General features: G+C 36.4%; 1 protein-coding gene across 1 annotated transcript; it reads right to left on the bottom strand.

Annotated features, from left to right (window-relative positions):
* Positions 1-7,569: 7,569 nt before the first annotated feature.
* LOC149614022 (uncharacterized) lies at positions 7,570-8,757 on the bottom strand. The gene has a single exon (XM_089857973.1). The coding sequence runs from the start codon at positions 8,594-8,596 to the stop codon at positions 7,613-7,615; it is 984 nt and encodes a 327-aa protein (XP_089714099.1). The 5' UTR covers positions 8,597-8,757; the 3' UTR covers positions 7,570-7,612.
* Positions 8,758-20,132: the final 11,375 nt, after the last annotated feature.

The following is a 20,132-nucleotide window of genomic DNA, read 5'->3' as shown; positions in this document are numbered from 1 at the left end:
ATTATGAAAATAAAACCGTCGTGATATTAATTATACAAATAACCTCAAACAATTTTTGCAATAACAAATAAAGTAAGTCTTTGGAAAACGCCTTAAAAGAAGCAATGTCTTAGAAAGAAGGATGAATCTCTAATAGATCAATATACAGTCGAAAAACAGACCAATTCGAACGATTGCTGATCGAATTTTCCCACTTTACCTAATATTATAGTGTTATGATCATGTGCCAAGAAAATGTATCCCTATAATTGACACATGGTCAAATGGAAGTACATTTCATTCGTACAAAATGCATTCCGTTCAATTCATAAAAAAGTGTAACTCTGTCAGAATTATTACCAATTAAACGGTTTTTGATTACTGTTCGCGATCATTAGAACATAATATATTGCTAAAATCAACCCCACTTAAATGCAATACACTGTTCACAGCCCTTAAGAAGTACATTGCATAAAATAGATCTTATTGATCTTAGGTAATTGTTACAAATGATCAGGGAAAAAATCTCTCCTTTGCCAAAGAGACTAGCTCTCAGAGAATTAGAAATTTCCAAAGTCTTTTCTATTAGATCTTTAAGAACTAGGAAAGAGTTTAGAGAGAGAAATTTCTTTATCGACAGTTTCCCCCTTGTACACTTTCTTTCCTGTTTAATTAAAAACGGAAACTATCGACGTCTTCGCGAGGTATTTGGTGAGTCATTAAGAGATGCTTCCATTGGTGAATAAAGTTCTCGAGAAATCAGTCGCGCCAAGAGAAATTGGAAACCCAAGATTTTGTCAGGTGGAAATTCCTGGTGAAGTCAAACATGAAAAACTCGATCAGTATCGATCTTCATGGACTCCTAATCTGGGAGTCCACCTAGATGATACTTGACTTAAGAAAGCCACATTTCTGCAGTGTCAAAATAGGGGGGTTTCGGGTGCGGACGCCTAAAAATGCATTTTTTAAATTTAGAAGTCCATTTCAAGAATCTTTGGGAAGTTATTCGCCAGATTGGATTTTATTTTTTCGCGATGAGTTACCCAAATCCTTTCAGATTTATAAAGTAAAAATGGAGACTTAATATTATACTTTTTTCTTGCAGATTACCTTGTCATCATTCGACATTCTTACTTGAAAAGGACTGATTGAAGAATTTGTGAGGATTTAATTACCATTCAATTATTTTTCAATTAATCTAATAATGTGTTGAGAAGAATATTTGTATACGTATATTTGCTACAAATAATTGCACTAAAATACTATGTTTGGAATAAATAATAATAGACATTTATTAATAGTACAATATGGTTAAAAGCTAGAATCAGAATGATAATTTAATACTACAATTTGTTATTTATTTAAGAGAGAATCAAAATATTTGAATATTTAAAAAGCAATTTATAACCATTCCGTCAAAGGACTTAGTTGTACGTTAAAAAGTATACCAAAGGCTAGAATTTTTAATCGAAAGAGCGTAAAAATAATGAATGTATCAATTGGAACCATGTTTCTATATACAATATCAAAGGAGATACGAGTAATTAAGTTTCCGTAATGCTGCGCATATCAGACCCTAGGTAATAGACTTTCCCACAAAGCACTCACTAAGGTGTACCCCCATTCGAAGAATATTAAGCCGTTAAAGTTTTAGATTAAGATTGTACATAATTATCAAACTTTAGGTATTTGTGTATTTACAATCCTGTTTGTTTTAGCAGAAACGTTATGGTGTCATCCAGTTTAAGAAACAGAGTTGTGCTTGCTTAACATTAGAAGTGAGAATTTTGTAATGTTAATTTAATCTTAAATTAACATTATTTAAACCCGAGACACCCTTGCTTTTTGTAGATACCCAAGTGTCGTCCAAGAAGATCATTATAATGTAATACAGAAAAAGGGTATTCTCTATTTATCGATAAAAGGTGGGATTTTATTGCATTTCCAAACGAATGTCGCGTGGTTTCGATTTCGGTTCCTTTTGTAGTATTTTACCGATAATCATTTCCAGGCATAAGGTTAAGCAAGCGATTCCAATTCCCCAAGACCAAAAGTGAAACATAATGGATAGTTCCTGAATGGTCGTCACGGTGATTTCATTCAAGGTGGTTCCTTCATCCGACGCTACGAAACGATTAATCCTTAAATTGAAGTAAATCATATATCGATGAGGCTGACCAGTTTCAACAAACCGACTTGTCCTATGTAAGAAACAGACATTTTGAGAACGCGTAATTATTGCGGATGATACATTTGGGCTTCATTCAGTAAAACCAGGAGTTCATAATACCCCCCCTTCGGGGGGGAAGTACGAAACTGGTTAAAAAGCCCGTAACAACAAAGTTTCGCCGTAAAGCTCAGCGGATTTATACACCGCTTAACTCCCAAAGAAATAGTTACCCCAATGTTTAGCGCCCACGCGCATTAATTTCCCATATTCCGGGTTAGCACTATTTTTATCTTGTGATTTTGGGAGCGAAAATGGCTCGCGAGTCGCGTCTGTCGGCGCGGTCAGCCGCGGTGTACATTAAGCCTCGGCTAAGAAGTTGGCTTTGCGATGGTTTCTAGTTTTCTACAAAACATTTGAACGATAGTCATTAATGTTTTCTTGTGATATGTGTGAGAATTCCGTGGTTAAATTAAAACGGTATGGACAAATTGATTCCAAGTATCTTTAATATAAGAATTCCATCGTGTTTCTACGTCCACATACTTGCCATTTTTCTTAACGACGGAGAGATCCCAGCCAAGTTTTGGAACGAAAACCAAGGAGTATAGATACTACTACAATCTACTGTAAAGTTGTATGTCCATCAACAGGCTAGTCCTTTATATGCGCAACGACAAAATCTTGTTGTTCGCGATTTTTACCATTAGCTCTAAGGCAAGTTTCGTACTTCCCCCCCGAAGGGGGGTTATTATGAACTCCTGGTAAAACTCAACGGACAAAAAAACCCTCCCCAAGAAGAAATGACTTTGTTTGTTCAGACAGTTACCAGACTTAAGTTTTTTTGGGTGGGGGGGAACTAGTTTTTCTACTCGAAGCCAAGAATAATAAAACTGCTGACTTTGGTTTTTCTACTCAATAGAATTTCTGACTAAGCATGTTAATAAACTCACACGTAATCAACATTTTCCAGAATTCTGCGCGGTAGCTTTTTATTAAAAGGGATCGTCCCGAGTTCCGTATAATAATTCTTATTTCCAATGTACAACTTAATGCCGTTATTCCAAGTACTCGCGGAACTGATGGTTACTAACTATGTACCATTGTAATCCCTGGATCTCGTTCAATAAGGCATATTTATGGGTACCGTTGGGAAAAGAGGAGAACTCAGTGCTGCCAAATTTGTCGTAGTACGTAGCCTCAGTCGCGAATCAAGCTATTTCTGGAGTAAAACTATCGCGTTCCAGAAACATCGATTCAATCATCGTATCCCTTCTTATGGCTGGTTTGGTTCCAGGAGATTTCATCAGGTCGTCTAACGTATTAATTCGAATCGATCTGGAGACCATCATTTCGCTCTTCAAATTCCCCGTGTACGCTTTGATCAAAACTGACGCGCCCAGTAACCATCCCGACAACAACAACTTTGTCGAAGTTCTTCGCGGAAATACATCCGGAGCTGAAAAAAGTAAGAATTTCTTGAGCGAGTAGTGTGCAACTGACCAGAGGCTATTATTTTCAAAAGTAAGTTTCGAGAAGAAGGTCCACAGCTTTATGGTACTCTAATTATTTGTACATTTCCTGACTCGCATCAAGTTACGTTAATTGTCAGTGGTGCAGCCGAGGGAGTGTTAGTACCTTGGCGCAATGCTGTTTATTGTAATATGTACAGCCACAGCGGACAAACGTTTTTAAGACATTCACTTAGAAATGCAGTTTTTGGTGACCTCTTCCTTAACATAGTAGGAATTTATTTCAAAGTCACCACCTGAGGCTTGTGGGAGCTCAAGGCCTACATGCTCTAACGACGAATTTGCTTTTACTTCATGTAAAGCTACCGCGCCCGCAAGCCTTCGGCGATGCCCTTTAAAAGAAGCAGGAAGAAATAGCAGGAGTCAATGGCTCCGTTACGGGACGGGACCAATTTCGAAGACTGAATATACGTTTTTGCCATACCCTAATCCCAGTCTTCAAAACATAGATTTAAGAGATCCAAACGATACTTTACAAATTTCATACTCTTAGAACTCTTCATTTGGTTATGATTAAATAAAGATTTACTGTTTTACTGTGTGTTTCATTCTCGCTTCTTTCTTTGACTACACCTTATCAAGCTTTATACTCAACGGTTCTGTAATACGTTCGATGTGTAAAACCAGACATATTCCAAACACAAAAACTCTTTCCGCCAAGGGTTGCGGATGAATTTCTTGAAGATGACCGATAATATTGACAGGAAGACGAGACAGCATATTGTCGTTAACCAAATAGATCCGCCAAACCCACTAAGAGATAATCTTTTGCCCTCGATGTTCAACTCGCTCGCTGGGCTTACGAAAGACATTATCTTGTTTTCAATGAATCGGAATGCGGGTGAATAATGATACGCGTGTGGCAAATATGGATTTAAGGATCCGGTATACATGTCCGCAATCTGAAAAATGAAAAGTTTGTTCCAATGATAGATAAAATTCGAACCGAAAAAAAACATGAAGTGTGGCACTAGTTGGATGAAAGCATGTGCCCAGTATAATGGATTCTTTGTATTAATCATCTTAGGTAGGCAAGTCAGTGCTTTTCAGGCATTCAAAGCCTTAGAATATCTTTGATCCTTGATGATCAATTAATTCTCTGTGGAATCCTAAAAACGTGATACTTGGCTTCCATACTCGCGCTACTATGCCTTATCCTACTCAAAATTATAGGCTACTGCGAGGAAGCAGTTTGTGTCATCTACACTCTCCTCATCATTCACTTTGTTTTGTTCTAACTATAACTAGTATACTAAACTTACCCCGTAAACAACACTTAAGTATCTCGGAATATCATCCTTATTTTCCCATGTAGATCCTCGAAAAATATATTTCAAGTAAATTGGGACATGATCAAATGGCACCATGACAAGACTTAGGAAATTCCCACCATGTAATTATACAAATTTTAAAATAGTAAGTTTAATTAAAACCATTGTGACACTTTTTATACGAAACCCAGATCTCTTATTTTCACGTTACCTTACGTTTACTAAATTTAGCAAAATATACTGTATCGCCGAATCCACAATGTTATGTGTAAATAGCCCTGCTATGAATTCCTGAAACTGCTCCTCTGACGTTGGAGAATTTGTCTATTACAAAAAAGCGTATAAGGCCTACAACATTTAGTCATTTCTATAAATTGAAACTCACTGCAATTTTTAGAACGTACTTCCCTGACGAGTTCATATTAATCTATTAAGTTATTTTTGCAAAAAAAACGTTTCGACGTTGCTCAGAAGTTGGTAACATACAACTCAATGTAATTCGAGAAAATCGTACCCATGAAAAAATGTAACCAAGGTTTTAGTTCAAATTAAAAATATGGGCCGCTATGTTATTTCGAAAGCAAGACGCGTGAAGCCAAAATGAAAAGTAGTTTCTGATTATTCTGAGGTGCGAGTAAATAGTAATTATTTGGTCTAGGTTTTTTACTGCTTAATTATTTAATCGAAAGTAAGACGCGAAAAGGCACACGAAAGCCGGAAATATCAGCTGCAATACGGTTCGTGGAAATCTTACCCTTGACAAAAATAAAATATACGAATGCCTTTGAATAGAAAATTTGTTATTAGGTAGATTAAACGATTGTTACATGTTGCAATCCCTCGAGTTTGGGGGGATGCGTGTCGGGGGCAAGGGAATAGTGTGACAGTTTTAGCGGCGCCGGCTGGTCATTATAGTCCCATTCTTGCAATCTAATCTACCTGTACTTTTTATACATTTTTTACCAAACGTTTAATTAAAAACGGAAAATGCTATTTCGTTCGAATTGATTTGTTAGTTCCCGAAATCGCCATAAACCTAATGTACCGAAATGTAGCTTGTGAGAGATATTAATTTTGCAAAAGCGAAACTGAACGGACTGAGAACGCTGGCGCAATTAAGTATATTAAATATTTCTAATCCGCGACTACCACGGAAAATGGTAACCAGTTGAATCTTCTTGACAATGTAAATATATTAACTCAAAATATATTACTTACTTTGTTTACATAATTTAACGTACAATTAAGTGCTTTGGCGAGAATGTTATAAACTGCTTTATGGATACTCTAAAACTAATTGGCTTTAACGCCTTTTTCAACAAGAATCAATATTTGTTTCTGTATATTCCGCTAGTAATAATTAAAGATATAGTAAAATATACTTTTGTATGCACGGTTTTAATTTCGACTATAATTTTAATGTGAACTTAAATCTCGGTAACATTTTTGTCAAGGGTAAGATTTCCACGAACCGTATTGCAGCTGATATTTCCGGCTTTCGTGTGCCTTTTCGCGTCTTACTTTCGATATATATATATATATATACATATATATATATATATATATATATATATATAAGTATATGTATACTTTGTCACCCTCTGATAATCTATCACGTTTCGTGTATTTTCGGACAAGCGCCCTTTGTTGTTTAAAGCAAATAAAGTCTTGTAAGACGTGGGTACGTTTGTACTTCTTAAAATAATATTTTTTACGTTTAATGGCGGAACGCAATTCAGGAGAGTACCAGCTAGGATAAGCAGAACCATTTCCGACAGTTCGTCTAGGAATGGCTGCCTCCATAGCGCCCTGAATGTAGGCAGTTACAGTTTTAGCGCAATGATCAACATCGCAGGAATCCCTAATACAGGACCAATCCGAATCACGTAAATGAGAATATAGGAGAGCATAATCACCCAGCTGGTACCTAAATGAATGATCCGTCCCAATTGTATGATGTCTCAATGTAACAGGGTAAGTAACCCCAAAAGGGGGATGGTATGCGTCTATACTAACTAATGGTTCGTCTAAAGGGGCAATATCTAAACTGTTGACATTTGCTAAGCAAAGGTCAAGTATATTACCACTGGTGTTCGGTAATGTGTTAAATTGGCGTAAATTATAAAAGTAACAAAGGTCAAAGATATGACTAGCTTTTTTTGCGGTCAGGGAGGTGCAACCAATAGTGCCATTAATTTCCCAATCAATTAGAGGGAGATTAAAATCGCCGAGGAGTAACAGATTAGTGTCCTGCAGTGGCAATTCCTTCATAAGCCGTAATTTGTAATCAAAATAGCGCTCATCGTTTGAGGCGGGTGGGAAGTATACAGCGCCAATCAAAAGAACCTCTTCTGAGCTTGTGTTGACCTGAATGAAAACACACTCAGAAACGCCCTCCAGATCATGACGCCTAGTACTAAAGTAGGACTTTTTAATGGCAATAAGGGCACCACCACCCCGAACGTTTTTAAATTCGTGATCCGGTCGATCACCTCTATAAACAGTATAATTGTCTGGAAAATAGTTATAACTAAAATGTTCTTGGTTAAGCCAAGTTTCCGTTAAGCAAATAACATCCACATCTTGGGAAATAACATTGTTCAAAAATTCAGTAGACTTTGTGCGTAAACCACGCACGTTTTGGTAGACAAAACTTAAATTCGTCATTGCTCGTCGTTGAGAGAGTCCGATGATTTAAGCTCCGAGCTATCTTGGTGTTCCTTACGCGGAACACCATTAAAGGGTGTCAAGATGCAGTCTTCTGGCCATATCGCCGGGTCACTTAGTTTATCAAACTCCATAGGATCTGCACAGGTCACATAGAACGAAGAGTGGGAAGCTGTCGGACTCTTGGATTTGAGTCGTATACAGTGAGCCGTCTTAATCTGTGATTCTTCTTTAAGGATATCTTGGAGTTCCGCCGAAAGTAGGGATTGGTCAAGACGACTCACAAAGAGAGCTTTTGGTGGTCCCTTTGGCGCAGTCTTAATGCGTGACGTCTTGGCCATACCACTCTGTGCGGGAGGGCGAGGTTTCGCTGATGGAGTAGGGAAAGGTTGAGGTTGTCCAATGCTGGGATCCTTAGGTGCACAAGTTACGCCCGTAGGAGCTGTCGGTCGTTTAAACCATGGGGCCGTCTGTGGAAGAAGGCCTAGTGATGGCCGAGACGCAAGAGCACTCATGGGTAGGCCAGTTTCAGAGTGAAATGTCGGCGGAGGTCTCTGGAGGGCTGACCGTAGCTCAGCATTCTCCTTTTCGAGAAAGGCCTTGTCTTTCTCCAGAGCCATGACTTTAGAGTCCAATGTAGCAACGTGAAGGAGTAGGGTATCAAGTTTCGTTATAATAACATCAAGGACAGAGTCGGGCTTTCGTGTGAGGCTATCAACTTCAAGCAGGCCGTTAAGAGCATCGTGCAAATCGTTGAGCGTAAGTGGAGTCGAGGTGGTACCGTCGTGCATGTTGCTAGTCCGACGAGTGGGGCTTCTGGAAGTCCTGACAGTGGACTTACAATGCTGGCAGGTATAGGACGAATTTATAGTGCAATCCTTGTGAACCCGGCGTTTACAATTTCCAGTGCACTCCAAGCACTTTTGCTTGCCAAAGAACTGCGCTTCGCAAACCCCACAGGTATCCCTGGAACCTGCCATCCGTGAGCAGACGACGGTGGAGGTTTGAGCAAGGTCCGAGACAGGTTATAGTAATAACCCTCGACGCGAGTCCGCCAGAATACACGACAACGAAAACGTAGAGCCGCCCGTACACAGTACAAAATCACCAAATACCGTAATAATAGAGTGCAAAACAGAAATTAAAGTACAAATACCTTAGACGGAGGTCCTTAGACGGAGGTCATTAGACGTCGAAAAAGCACAAAAGCCGCAATTAAAACGAGAAAAAAACCGCGAAACGAACACGAAAGCCGGAGACCACATTGACGTTACCAACATATATATATATATATATATATTATTGTATTGTATACATATATACATATATACATATATACATATATACATGTACATGTACATGTACATGTACATGTACATGTACATGTACATGTACATGTACATGTATATGTATATGTATATGTATATGTATATGTATATGTATATGTATATGTATATGTATATGTATATGTATATGTATATGTATATGTATATGTATATGTATATGTATATGTATATGTATATGTATATGTATATGTATATGTATATGTATATGTATATGTATATGTATATGTATATGTATATGTATATGTATATGTATATGTATATGTATATGTATATGTATATGTATATGTGTATATGTATATGTGTATATGTATATGTGTATATGTATATGTATATGTATATGTATATGTGTATATGTATATGTGTATATGTATATGTGTATATGTATATGTGTATATGTATATGTATATGTATATGTATATGTATATGTATATGTATATGTATATGTATATGTATATGTATATGTATATGTATATGTATATGTATATGTATATGTATATGTATATGTATATATATGTATATGTATATATTTATATATATATATGTATATGTATATGTATATATATATATTTATATATATATATATATATATGTATATATGTTGTTTTATATTGTTCTATATTAGATTTTTTATTTTAGTTTAGCATATAGACTATTGAATAATTTTATAATAGTATATGGTGCCTGGTTTATGACCTATGATCGTTTTTTTTGTTTTTTTTGTAGAATTAATATTATTTGACGTTATAAATATTGTATTACGATAATGTGGTAGTTATTGGTTATTAGGATATTTGAATTCACATATAAGGGTTGGTAAGCGTACAATTGTGGTTGTTGATTATTATATATTGTAAAATACGCCTAGTGTATAGAATTAAGCTGATTTTCCCTAAAAATATACCACAAGTATGATAAAACCTTAATATCAAAGTACCCTAAAACTCAAAAAGAGAACTCACTATTCAAAATTGAAACCTTATCAATGAATCTATTTTCTGTAAAATTTCTAACCAAAAGTAGGCCTACTTACTTTCCTAAGCCGACAGGTAAATTGTAAAGAAGGGACGATGAAAAATGGGAGCGGTACTTTAACCCTTTCTCTCTCTTACCCTTATTGAACTTGACATTTTAACCCGTCTTACCCACGACTGGCCGGAGCCATAAACGTAGATGAAATCGCCTTCCCATGTCGCCTTCCCTTCTAATTGTCTGGGGACTAGCCATTTCCTTTGTACAACTTAAATTTTTCAAGATCAGTGATTGGCTAAAAACCTTAACCCAGCTTTCAAATGTAACAACTTCTCCTCTCTTTTTTCGTAACAAGAAAATATTGTATTCTATTCTTATCACCATTCCGAAAAGCTCCTCCAAACCGAAAGGGTCGATTCTTTAGCTACCCTAAGATCGAATCCCTCCAAAAACTTAGAAATTTACCGTTATTTACTATGAAATAAAACTTTTATGTTTAACTTAACCGAAGTACATTCAATTAATTAATCGAAATTAAATAGTTAGTCGGGACAACAAAACGCGGTATAATTGGAACCCATTATTTCTTATACAATTATTTAATCGGGTTGTCGAAAAGGTTTATGAAGTGATTAACTTAATATTTTGCTAATCAGAACTACAAGGGGACGCCGAAAGTTAAATGATTATTACTTTAGACAATTAAACCGTAGTTAATATCCGACTGACGTAAATCAAACTGTAAAATTTAACTCAACATTAAAATAGTCTTTGATATGTAACTTGGTGTTTTAGATTAAGTTTGCACATATTTATCAAACTTCAGGTATTCGTCTATTTACAATCCTGGGTATATGATGCCAGGAACTGTCTGTTTTAGTAGAAAGGTTGGCGTGTCAACGTGTTTGCCCAACACAGTTGTGCTTTTTTTACATTAGTTCAATTGAGGATGTCATAAATTTCATTTAAGGGTAACTTAACATTTTTTAAATCCGAGATACCCCTGCTTTTTGTAGATTCCCAAGTGTCGTCCACGAAGATCATAATAATGTAATACAGTATTAATCGGGAAAAGGTGGGATTTTATTCTATTTCCAAACGAATGTCGCGTTGTTTGGATTTCGGCTCCTTTTGTAGTATTTTAACGATAATCATTTCCAGGCATAAGGTTAAGCAAGCGAAAAATCTTCTTAAGAACTCTTAAGAAAATTCCTTGGGAAATTTCTTTGGAAATCCTTAAGGCGTTCTTTAGGAAATTGGGGAATATTGGCCTCTTTTTCTTTGGAAATTACTTTGGAAATATCTTTGGAATTTTTTGGGAAATATCTTTGGAATTTTCTTGGGAAATATCTTTGGAATTTTCTTGGGAAATATCTTTGGAATTTTCTTGGGAAATGTCTTTGGAATTTTCTTGGGAAATGTCTTTGGAATTTTCTTGGGAAATGTCTTTGGAATTTTCTTGGGAAATGTCTTTGGAATTTAATTGGGAAATGTCTTTGGAATTTACTTGGGAAATGTCTTTAGAATTTACTTGGGAAATGTCTTTGGAATTTACTTGGGAAATGTCTTTGGGAATTTTCTTGGGAAATATATAGAGAAATGGGTAAATTAAATTAGCCACTTGAAACGAGGATAGTTCTTACATGCAGAACCATATCCCAATACTGGAAGTGTAGTTCTTATATGCTGAACTACACCGGAGCCTCCGACTTCACCCCTTATAGCGAGGGCAGTTCTCGCATGCAGTGTAAAATTGCTTATGAAGTCAGACATTTAATCGACTTAAAAACATCCGTAAACGGCAGAAAGTTTTAATCTTGTGCAATTTTATGGGGTACTAAGTGGGTTTTGGAGGCTTTAACGGCCAAGCAGTAGATACAGACGTTGTTGTTAAATTTAATAATGTATATTCACTAAGAGTTTTTCGAGTATCAGAAACGCATTTAACCTAATTTTCTCTACAATGTTTTTAAAACAAATATTTATTTTGGACTCTAATTACGCTCGAAATAAAGATAAAACATGCCATAAGAGAATTAAGCAAAAATTCCGACTGACAGCTTAGATTCCCTGTAAATCTAAACATAACGGTTTTGATTACTCTTATTTTACTTTTAGTCTATTTTATCCTTTACATAAACCGTAGCCTACGTTAATCAAGGCCCGCGCATAGTGTTCTGGCTATGGGCGGCATTGAGAGTACGCGCCTGCTTGTTTTTTGCACTTGATTCTCGAAAGGGGCGCTTTTAGATAGTAAATGTCAAGGGATCTTCCATTTATTTGAATTTGTTGAGCGGGAAGATTAGAGGGATCATGCATAAAAATGTTTGGACTAAAATATTTATTTAAATATAGGAAAGTCATGCATTTCTTATATATTATTATAATAATTATTAAAAAGATGATAAAATTTATAATAATAATTATTAGAAAGAAAAAATTTATAATAATAATTATTAGAAAGAAAAAATTTATAATAATAATTATTAGAAAGAAAAAAATTATAATAATTATTATTAGAAAGAAAAAATTTATAATAATTATTATTAGAAAGATAAAATTTATAATTACTAAATTAGAAAGATAAAATTTATAATTACTAAATTAGAAAGATAAAATTTATAATTACTAAATTAGAAAGATAAAATTTATAATTACTAAATTAGAATGATAAAATTTATAATTACTAAATTAGAATGATAAAATTTATAATTACTAAATTAGAATGATAAAATTTATAATTACTAAATTAGAAAGATGAAAATCATGTTATTTTCATTAAAAAGTTAAGATAATTTTAAGAGATAAAATAATAACTATGTAAGAAATACAATATTTATAATTATGAACTTTCCACCCAGCTGTTTTAACGCTCCAGGCAGTTTACGCGCCTTGTTCTCTCCCTCTGAGCCCTCTCTCCCCGTACGAAACATGATTTGGATTGCGACACGTGTTCCAATCACCCGCGAAAAGCAGATTTTAAATTTAAAACCGTAATCCTAAGAGCGCACCAAGCGGCGACAAGCGGAGAACCAAAATGCCAAAAATAAATCCTCGAAAGCTAGGATGCGCGGGCCTTGATTAACGTAGGCTCCGCATAAACACCTCACGGATTATTAAAGGCAAAAAAAATCCAAAAAATAAAAAAATAGGTAAATATAACATTCCATTTCAGCGCTTGCTGAGCCTTAGCTGCGGAACAAGCCTTTTTAATTTTTTTAACCATCAAGTTAATGTCTATCTAGAAACTTTAGCTAAACAATTAGGGTAAAAATATTTTGAGATAATTTTATGTAAAGCTGCGCATAATTGCAATATATCTGGCCCTTTGAAATTCATCTCTAAAATTCTTAACTAATTTCGTTGGAAAATAAACTTTCTTTGGAAATTTATCTCATGAATTCCAAACGAATTTCGTTGGAAAATAAACCCTAGAGCTTCACTGGACATTTATCTCAATAAGTCCTAACGAATTTCTTTTGGAAATAAACCCTAAACCTTCTTTGGAAATTGATCTCAAGAATTCCTAAAGAATTTCCTTTGAAAATATTCCCTAGACGTTCTTTGGAACTTTATCTCAAGAATTCCTAAAGAATTTCGTTGGAAAATAATCCCTAGACTTTCTTAGGAAATTTATCTCTAGAATTCCTAAAGAATTTCTTTAGAAAATAATCCCTAGACTTTCTTAGGAAATTTATCTCTAGAATTCCTAAAGAATTTCCTTAGAAAATAATCCCTGGACTTTCTTAGGAAATTTATCTCTAGAATTCCCAAAGAATTTCTTTAGAAAATAATCCCTAGACTTTCTTTGGAAATTTATCTCTAGAATTCCTAAAGAATTTCTTTAGAAAATAATCCCAAGACATTCTTAGGAAAGTTTTCTCTAGAATTCCTAAAGAATTTCTTTAGAAAACAATCCCAAGACATTCTTTGGAAATTTATCTCTAGAATTCCTAAAGAATTTCTTCAGAAAATAATCCCTAGACATTATTTGGAAATTTATCTCTAGAATTCCTAAAGAATTTCTTTAGAAAATAGTCCCAAGACATTCTTTAGAAATTTATCTCAAGAATTCTTTAGGAAATCCCAAGGAAGTCTTTGGAAATAGTTTCTTTAGAAAATGATCCCAAGGGCTCCGTCGGGTTCAAAAGAAATTCCTTTAGAACTCTTAAGAAGATTTTTGTAAGGGGATTCCGATTCCCCAAGACCAAAAGTGAAACATAATGGATAATTCCTGAATGGTCGTCACGTTGATTTCATTGAAGGTGGTTCCTTCATCCGACGCTACGAAATGATGGTGTCCAGATCGACAGGGGCAAATGTGCATTAAGGGTTATTTTTTAGGTGTGTGACCTCTAGGCCGTAAATACGAGGTTATCTCACGGTATTTTACTTCGGAAAGTGCCCCACGTACGAATTAAATTAGTGTTACGTCACGCCGCTTTTTCGCCAACTAGTAAAAAGCGTAGGACGACATGTTGTTGTTTACTCAACAAGAATTCAGCTTATAAATAGCAAAGCAGTTTTCGTAATCATCACTTCTCGCTTGAATGCTAATTGCTAAGTCTTACGAATTGTCATACCCAGTAACCGCGTTGTGCAAATTGCGCCTAATCTTTAATGAACATAATAAAGTGTTAAGTTTAACCTGCGCCTTTTTTCACTGCTGCTTCACGATACGACAATTAGCTTGGTACTTCGTTATGATGGCGCGTTTTACTAATCGCGAAAAGTTGGATATGATTTACGTTATGGGTGAATGCCGAGGAAATTCTCGCCAGGCAGTTATTTTGTACACCGAACGCTTTCCGAACCGAAGGCCACCTGCTCGAAGGACTTTTGGTAAGCTAGAAGCTAACCTACTAGCAGAAGGTAGCTTTACGGTTCAACGACGTCAACGTAGGGTTGACTGGATAGTTGGAAACGAAGCCCGAGAGATGGACATTGTGGCAAGGTTCGAAACCGACCCTCACATCAGCAGTAGAGCGGTAGGAGACGAGTGTGGCATTAGCCATCGTACAGTTCTGTCGATTATGCATCGGAACCGATTCCATCCTTACCGAATTCACCTACACCAAGCGTTAACAGGGGATGACTATCTTAGGCGTCAGGACTTTTGTCTGGCAATGCGGTTCCTCGATGAAGAAATGTCAGGTTTCCCTAGCTAGGTTATGTTCTCTGACGAAGCTACATTCCATCGAGATGGAACAGTCAACCAACATAACCTTCACTTTTGGTCGCAGCAAAATCCTCACTGGCTTCCGGAGCATTACCATCAGGTGCGTTGGAAAACCAATGTGTGGGTTGGCATCATCGGCGACAGAATCATTGGGCCATTCTTTTTTGACGAGAACATCACCGGGCAACGTTACTTGGAGTTTTTGCGTCAAGAATTTACTGATGCCATTAATGATTTACCATTGGCAGTAGTGACGGATATGTGGTTCCAACAGGATGGCGCCACCGCACTTCGCCGTAGCCGTAAGAGAGTGGCTGAATAACGAAATCCCTAACCGATGGATTGGTAGGGGTGGACCAACGCTCTGGCCTCCAAGGTCTCCTGACCTAACTCCGTTAGATTTCTTCCTCTGGGGCTATGTCAAGGGAAAGGTATACGCAACTGAACCAGATTCACCCGACGACCTTAAAGCCAGAATAAGAATCGCCATTGCCGACATCACCCCAGGAATGCTTCGCCACGCCCGCGAATCAATGGCCAGTAGACTTGAAGAATGTCTACATCAGGATGGTAGACACATCGAACATTTGCGCTAAAGGACATTAATTTCCTATTTGTTGCAGGATTAATCTTGCAAAATTTATGATATCTTACAAAAACTAATTTTTCATTAACATTATTGTATTGATTTCTTACAAATTCTCATTTTTGTGATAATTTGAAACTACATGAACGATTTGTTTAGGGGATGCCAGAGAATTCTTTGATGAAATTTCCATGAGTCTGGAAAATGTACTACAATTAATTTCCTCATTGATCTCGAGTTTTTTTTATAAAATGTCCGAAAAATTTGGGCACTCTGATCTTTTCCACCCTGTATAATGCATTATAATTTTCCAAATATTATTAAAACCCCGGCTTTCGGAACCTACTCGCAGAATTTTTTCAAACTATTTTGACAGTTGAATACTCCATATACCCCTGGTGACGTCACGATTCGAGCGCGCGTGAGCACGCGGCACGCGCGACTCCGCAAGTCCTATTTTTTTATTGATAGGTGGTGCTTTCAAAGTGATCGAATTTGACGGGCGCGCGATGTTTAAAAACTAGGCTTAGCTCTCGTAATGAAATCTGTCTCGCGCTGGTCAACCTCTTTGACGTCACCAGGGGTATATTTATAATTCCGTTTAAATGAGGTATGTGAAATATAAATTTTCTTTTTCATATTACAAAATGAATAAATTTCTATGACTTTTTACCTTGGATCTACTGTTATTATAACCCAATTGATGTTTTAAAACGAAATTTAGCCACTTTTCAAAAAACGTGGCACTAACACTTTAAGAGGTAGATTAGATTACCTTTACATAAAGGTATTTTGTAGTACCTTTAAAAGTACATCGTGAGTTGCATAGAAAAAGGCTTTAGTAGTTATTAACAAGAAGGCCAAAGGGCTGGGCCTTAATAGTAGCCACATCGGTATCTATTTAATTAGCACTTAAATAAGAAGAAAATAAATATAAAAACCCCAAGCATACAAATTCTGAAGTATCCGACCCCACAGATGAAAATTGAAATGTATCCGTCCCCACAGATTAAGAAGTACCCACCCCACCTCACCCCCGGCACTTTAGAGATAAAAATAAACCATAAAAACTCGAATTTTCTATGAAGTCTCTATAGCTCAGTGGTAGAGTGTCTTACTACTTTGTGAGCGACCCGGGTTCGATTCTCGAGTTCAACCTGAAAATTTTTAATTAAAATAAAATCTCTAACCGACCTCAGTTATCCCTATTGGTGGGTTAAGGTACTATAGAGTTCCTTTTAAGCTCAAATCTGACGATAACGAAAGCGACAACCCCGGTCACTACTACTACTACTACTACTACTACGTCTCGGGTCAAACTAAGCGCCTAACGGTATACTACAATGTGGCTAAAACGTACTGTGTTTTTTACAGTGTAGATAACAAGTTTTTCAGTAATCTATGGTAAATTATTTACCGTTCTGAGTGACGATGACGTCGCAGAGAGGTATTACTCTGGACGAATCTGTGAGTCTGTCACCGCGATCGCAATACCCAAATCGGAGAAAACCTGTTTGAAATATCTGGACCGCGTTCGCAGTTCACATAAATCAATCCTGGCTTTTACCCCATTATCATCATTAGGGTTTAAGATGTACGCGGCGATCGGCTAGGGTTATGAGAAAAGATTAGCCTCCCAATGGCAGGGTTTCCACTAAGGGTTCACGCAATTGCACTATTTCTTATCTCTTATAGGGAAACACTCCACTTAAATATGATAACACATGTCGTTAAACAGCGTTAGGTAACCAATGTTTTAAAGTATGGATGAAACGTTAATTCTGAAACCAAATTTCCCACACAAACCTGTTTTTTGGGTTTAACAATATTTTAACAGTTTCAGATGCCTATGCTGATATGGCACCCAACACCTTATCGCAAGACACGGTTCAATAATGGTCTATTTGTTGAAAGAATACCAACAGAACCATTCATGCATTATTGCTATAGATTTATCTCGAAAAAAACACCACGTATATCAAGAATTCAGATGAAGCCTTCAACGACATAAGCACCTTTTCTCAAGGAGTAAGAAACATTTTTGCAAACTCTTGGAGGATTTAAATTTTAGCGGAAGGAATTTTGAAGAGAAAGAGGACGTAAATTCTCCGTAATGTTGTGTTCCTTGGGTGAATTTCGGATAAAATTTCATGGCATTTACAAGACTAGACAGTGTTACAAGTAGTGTTTAATATGAATGTAGGACATAATACCCCTGGACATAAAATCCAAGGTTGTGATCTCTAAGAGCATAAAAAGGCACACTGTAAAAAATAACCGTACTGTCTAGTACCTTTAAAGGTATTTTTCAATGCATCCCCAGACGTACCTATATAGGTACTACAAAATACCGTTGTGTAAGGGTACTATGAAATACCTCTTGAAGAAGGTACTTTTGAGGACTACAAGGTATTTTGTGATCCCGTAATGGGTATCATTTAAACCTCAACAAAGGTCGGAATAAAACTTTCAAATTGTGAAAGGTACTCCTTATTACCGAAAAGGGTACCTGTTAACACTCGAAAAGGTTCGATAATATACTTCTAAAGGTATTTTGTGCTACCGAATTAGGTGTCAAATAAAACCCACAAACAGGTCTAAATTATACTTTCGCGCCATCAAAAATATTTGCGCCACATTTGAAACTAGTAAACTTTCCTTTATTACTGCGGGCTTGAATCATTTTCAGACATGGTAAGCAATACACCACTTCGATGCAAATGAGACTGAAAGACACGAGAGTAATATTTTCCTTCCATCTCAACTTTTAGTGTCTGTGTTGTGGGCTTACGGGATGAGGGTAAAATTTTGCCTTCCATCTCGCCTTTAAGTGTCTGCGCCATAGGCTTGCGGGGTCGTGAGAGTTCGCATAGTAAGCAAGGGATTAACCACTCTACATTTCCCGATACTATATTTAGCTTCCCCTTGTTAAGGAAGGTGTGATACTGTTATAGTGTAAAGGTAATTCAGGGTCACATATACATGGATATTTTCTGAATGGCGACTGAAGGCGTAAGCTCGGATTCAAACCTTTATATTAACTATGTAAGCCTTCTTTCAAATGGTCCAAAATCCCCTGGACAACATCCCCCAAATGGATGTCTAAGACATACTAACCATGGCTAGGGACATATTCTCTCCAAAATGTATTTACAACATTTGATAAAAATATATTAGCCCTGGGTGATCTCGTACTTTTTCTATTATGATGGATTATGACTTTTAGTCTGTTTTCTAAGGGTTATTTAGTCTGTATACCGTTAAGGAAATATGTCAATAAACTTGGTCATACATAAAAGTTCTCCTAAAACTTTACCATGGTTGAAATTTTCTTTTCCACTATGATTTGAAATTATATTCTCTTTCTGTGTTATCATTTCTCAGATTTGGATCGGGTTGGTTTTCTCGTTTGCTCTTTTAACCCTGGTTGAAATAATTCAACGCCGAATGAATGGAATTCGAAACTCAATCGTACCTTTTGCTTTCGAGAAAGTTTTTCTATACTTCGGAGCCATATTGGGAAAAGGTAAACATCTATTCAGATGATGATTATGTAGAAATGCTCGAGGGATAGGGTTATGAAGAATGGACGGTGAATTATAGCAGTGAACACGAATGAGAAGGAGACCCACCCCCTTTCAAAACCTGAACCAACATGACGTCTGGCGCCTGGGCTGTGCGTCGAGGTAGGTGCGCGTGAGACAGATATTGGGCTGTGCCGTTCTAGTTACTTTCCCTCTTTGACTCTCCCTCTTATACGTGCTCACTGATTATATAGGACAAGCAAAACCGTGAGTTCTCCCGAACGGTGTTCTTTTCCACTATCTGATAATATGATCTGGACTAAGTTTAGTGCTTTGTAAAAAACGAAGAAATTTCCGAAAGATGGAAAAACGAAAGTATTTTGTTGCACGGCCAGTTCAGTACATTTTTCACACTTCCACAGTTTAACTCTATTCTCCAGTTCCCGCAATGCAACACTAATCTTGGTTTGAAAATAGTTCGGTCTAAAAACCCTATTTAACATGAACCGACTTTATTTTGTTCCACAAGGATTTGACATTTCATCGTCGCAGGCAATTCGAATTAGCGTGGGACTCTTTCTCTTGATAACTGTGATTCTCATCAACTTGTTCAACAGTTTCATGAAAGCCAATTTCGCCACTCAAAAAATTGAAAACGTCAACACAATAGAGGACTTCATGAGAGTTCCAAACGTTTTTGAAGGTCCGGATGTTCAACACTTCAACAGCTTCGGAATTTGTGAATTGGTATCTTTTATTTTATTATATTTTTGATCATAAGGAGCATCCTCACACCCTGATGTACCATTTTCTTCGAATATTACGAAGCAGTAAATAGCCAAATATTAAAGTAGGAATTTGGGGATTTACAGAAGATGAACTGACCTAAAATTAACCGGAAAGTAGCCATAA

The sequence above is a fragment of the Phalangium opilio genome, unplaced genomic scaffold (assembly GCF_054372755.1).
Source record: "Phalangium opilio isolate 3A_F unplaced genomic scaffold, DU_Popi_V2 ptg000229l_1, whole genome shotgun sequence".
Lineage (NCBI taxonomy): Eukaryota > Metazoa > Arthropoda > Arachnida > Opiliones > Phalangiidae > Phalangium > Phalangium opilio.
The sequence above is the reverse complement of the archived record's forward strand: the minus strand, read 5'-3'. Positions and strand labels throughout refer to the sequence as shown.

What these genes read in the sequence shown, in the direction of transcription:
- LOC149614022 (XM_089857973.1), bottom strand. Translation starts at nt 8,596, where the DNA reads ATGGCAGGTTCCAGGGATACCTGTGGGGTTTGCGAAGCGCAGTTCTTT.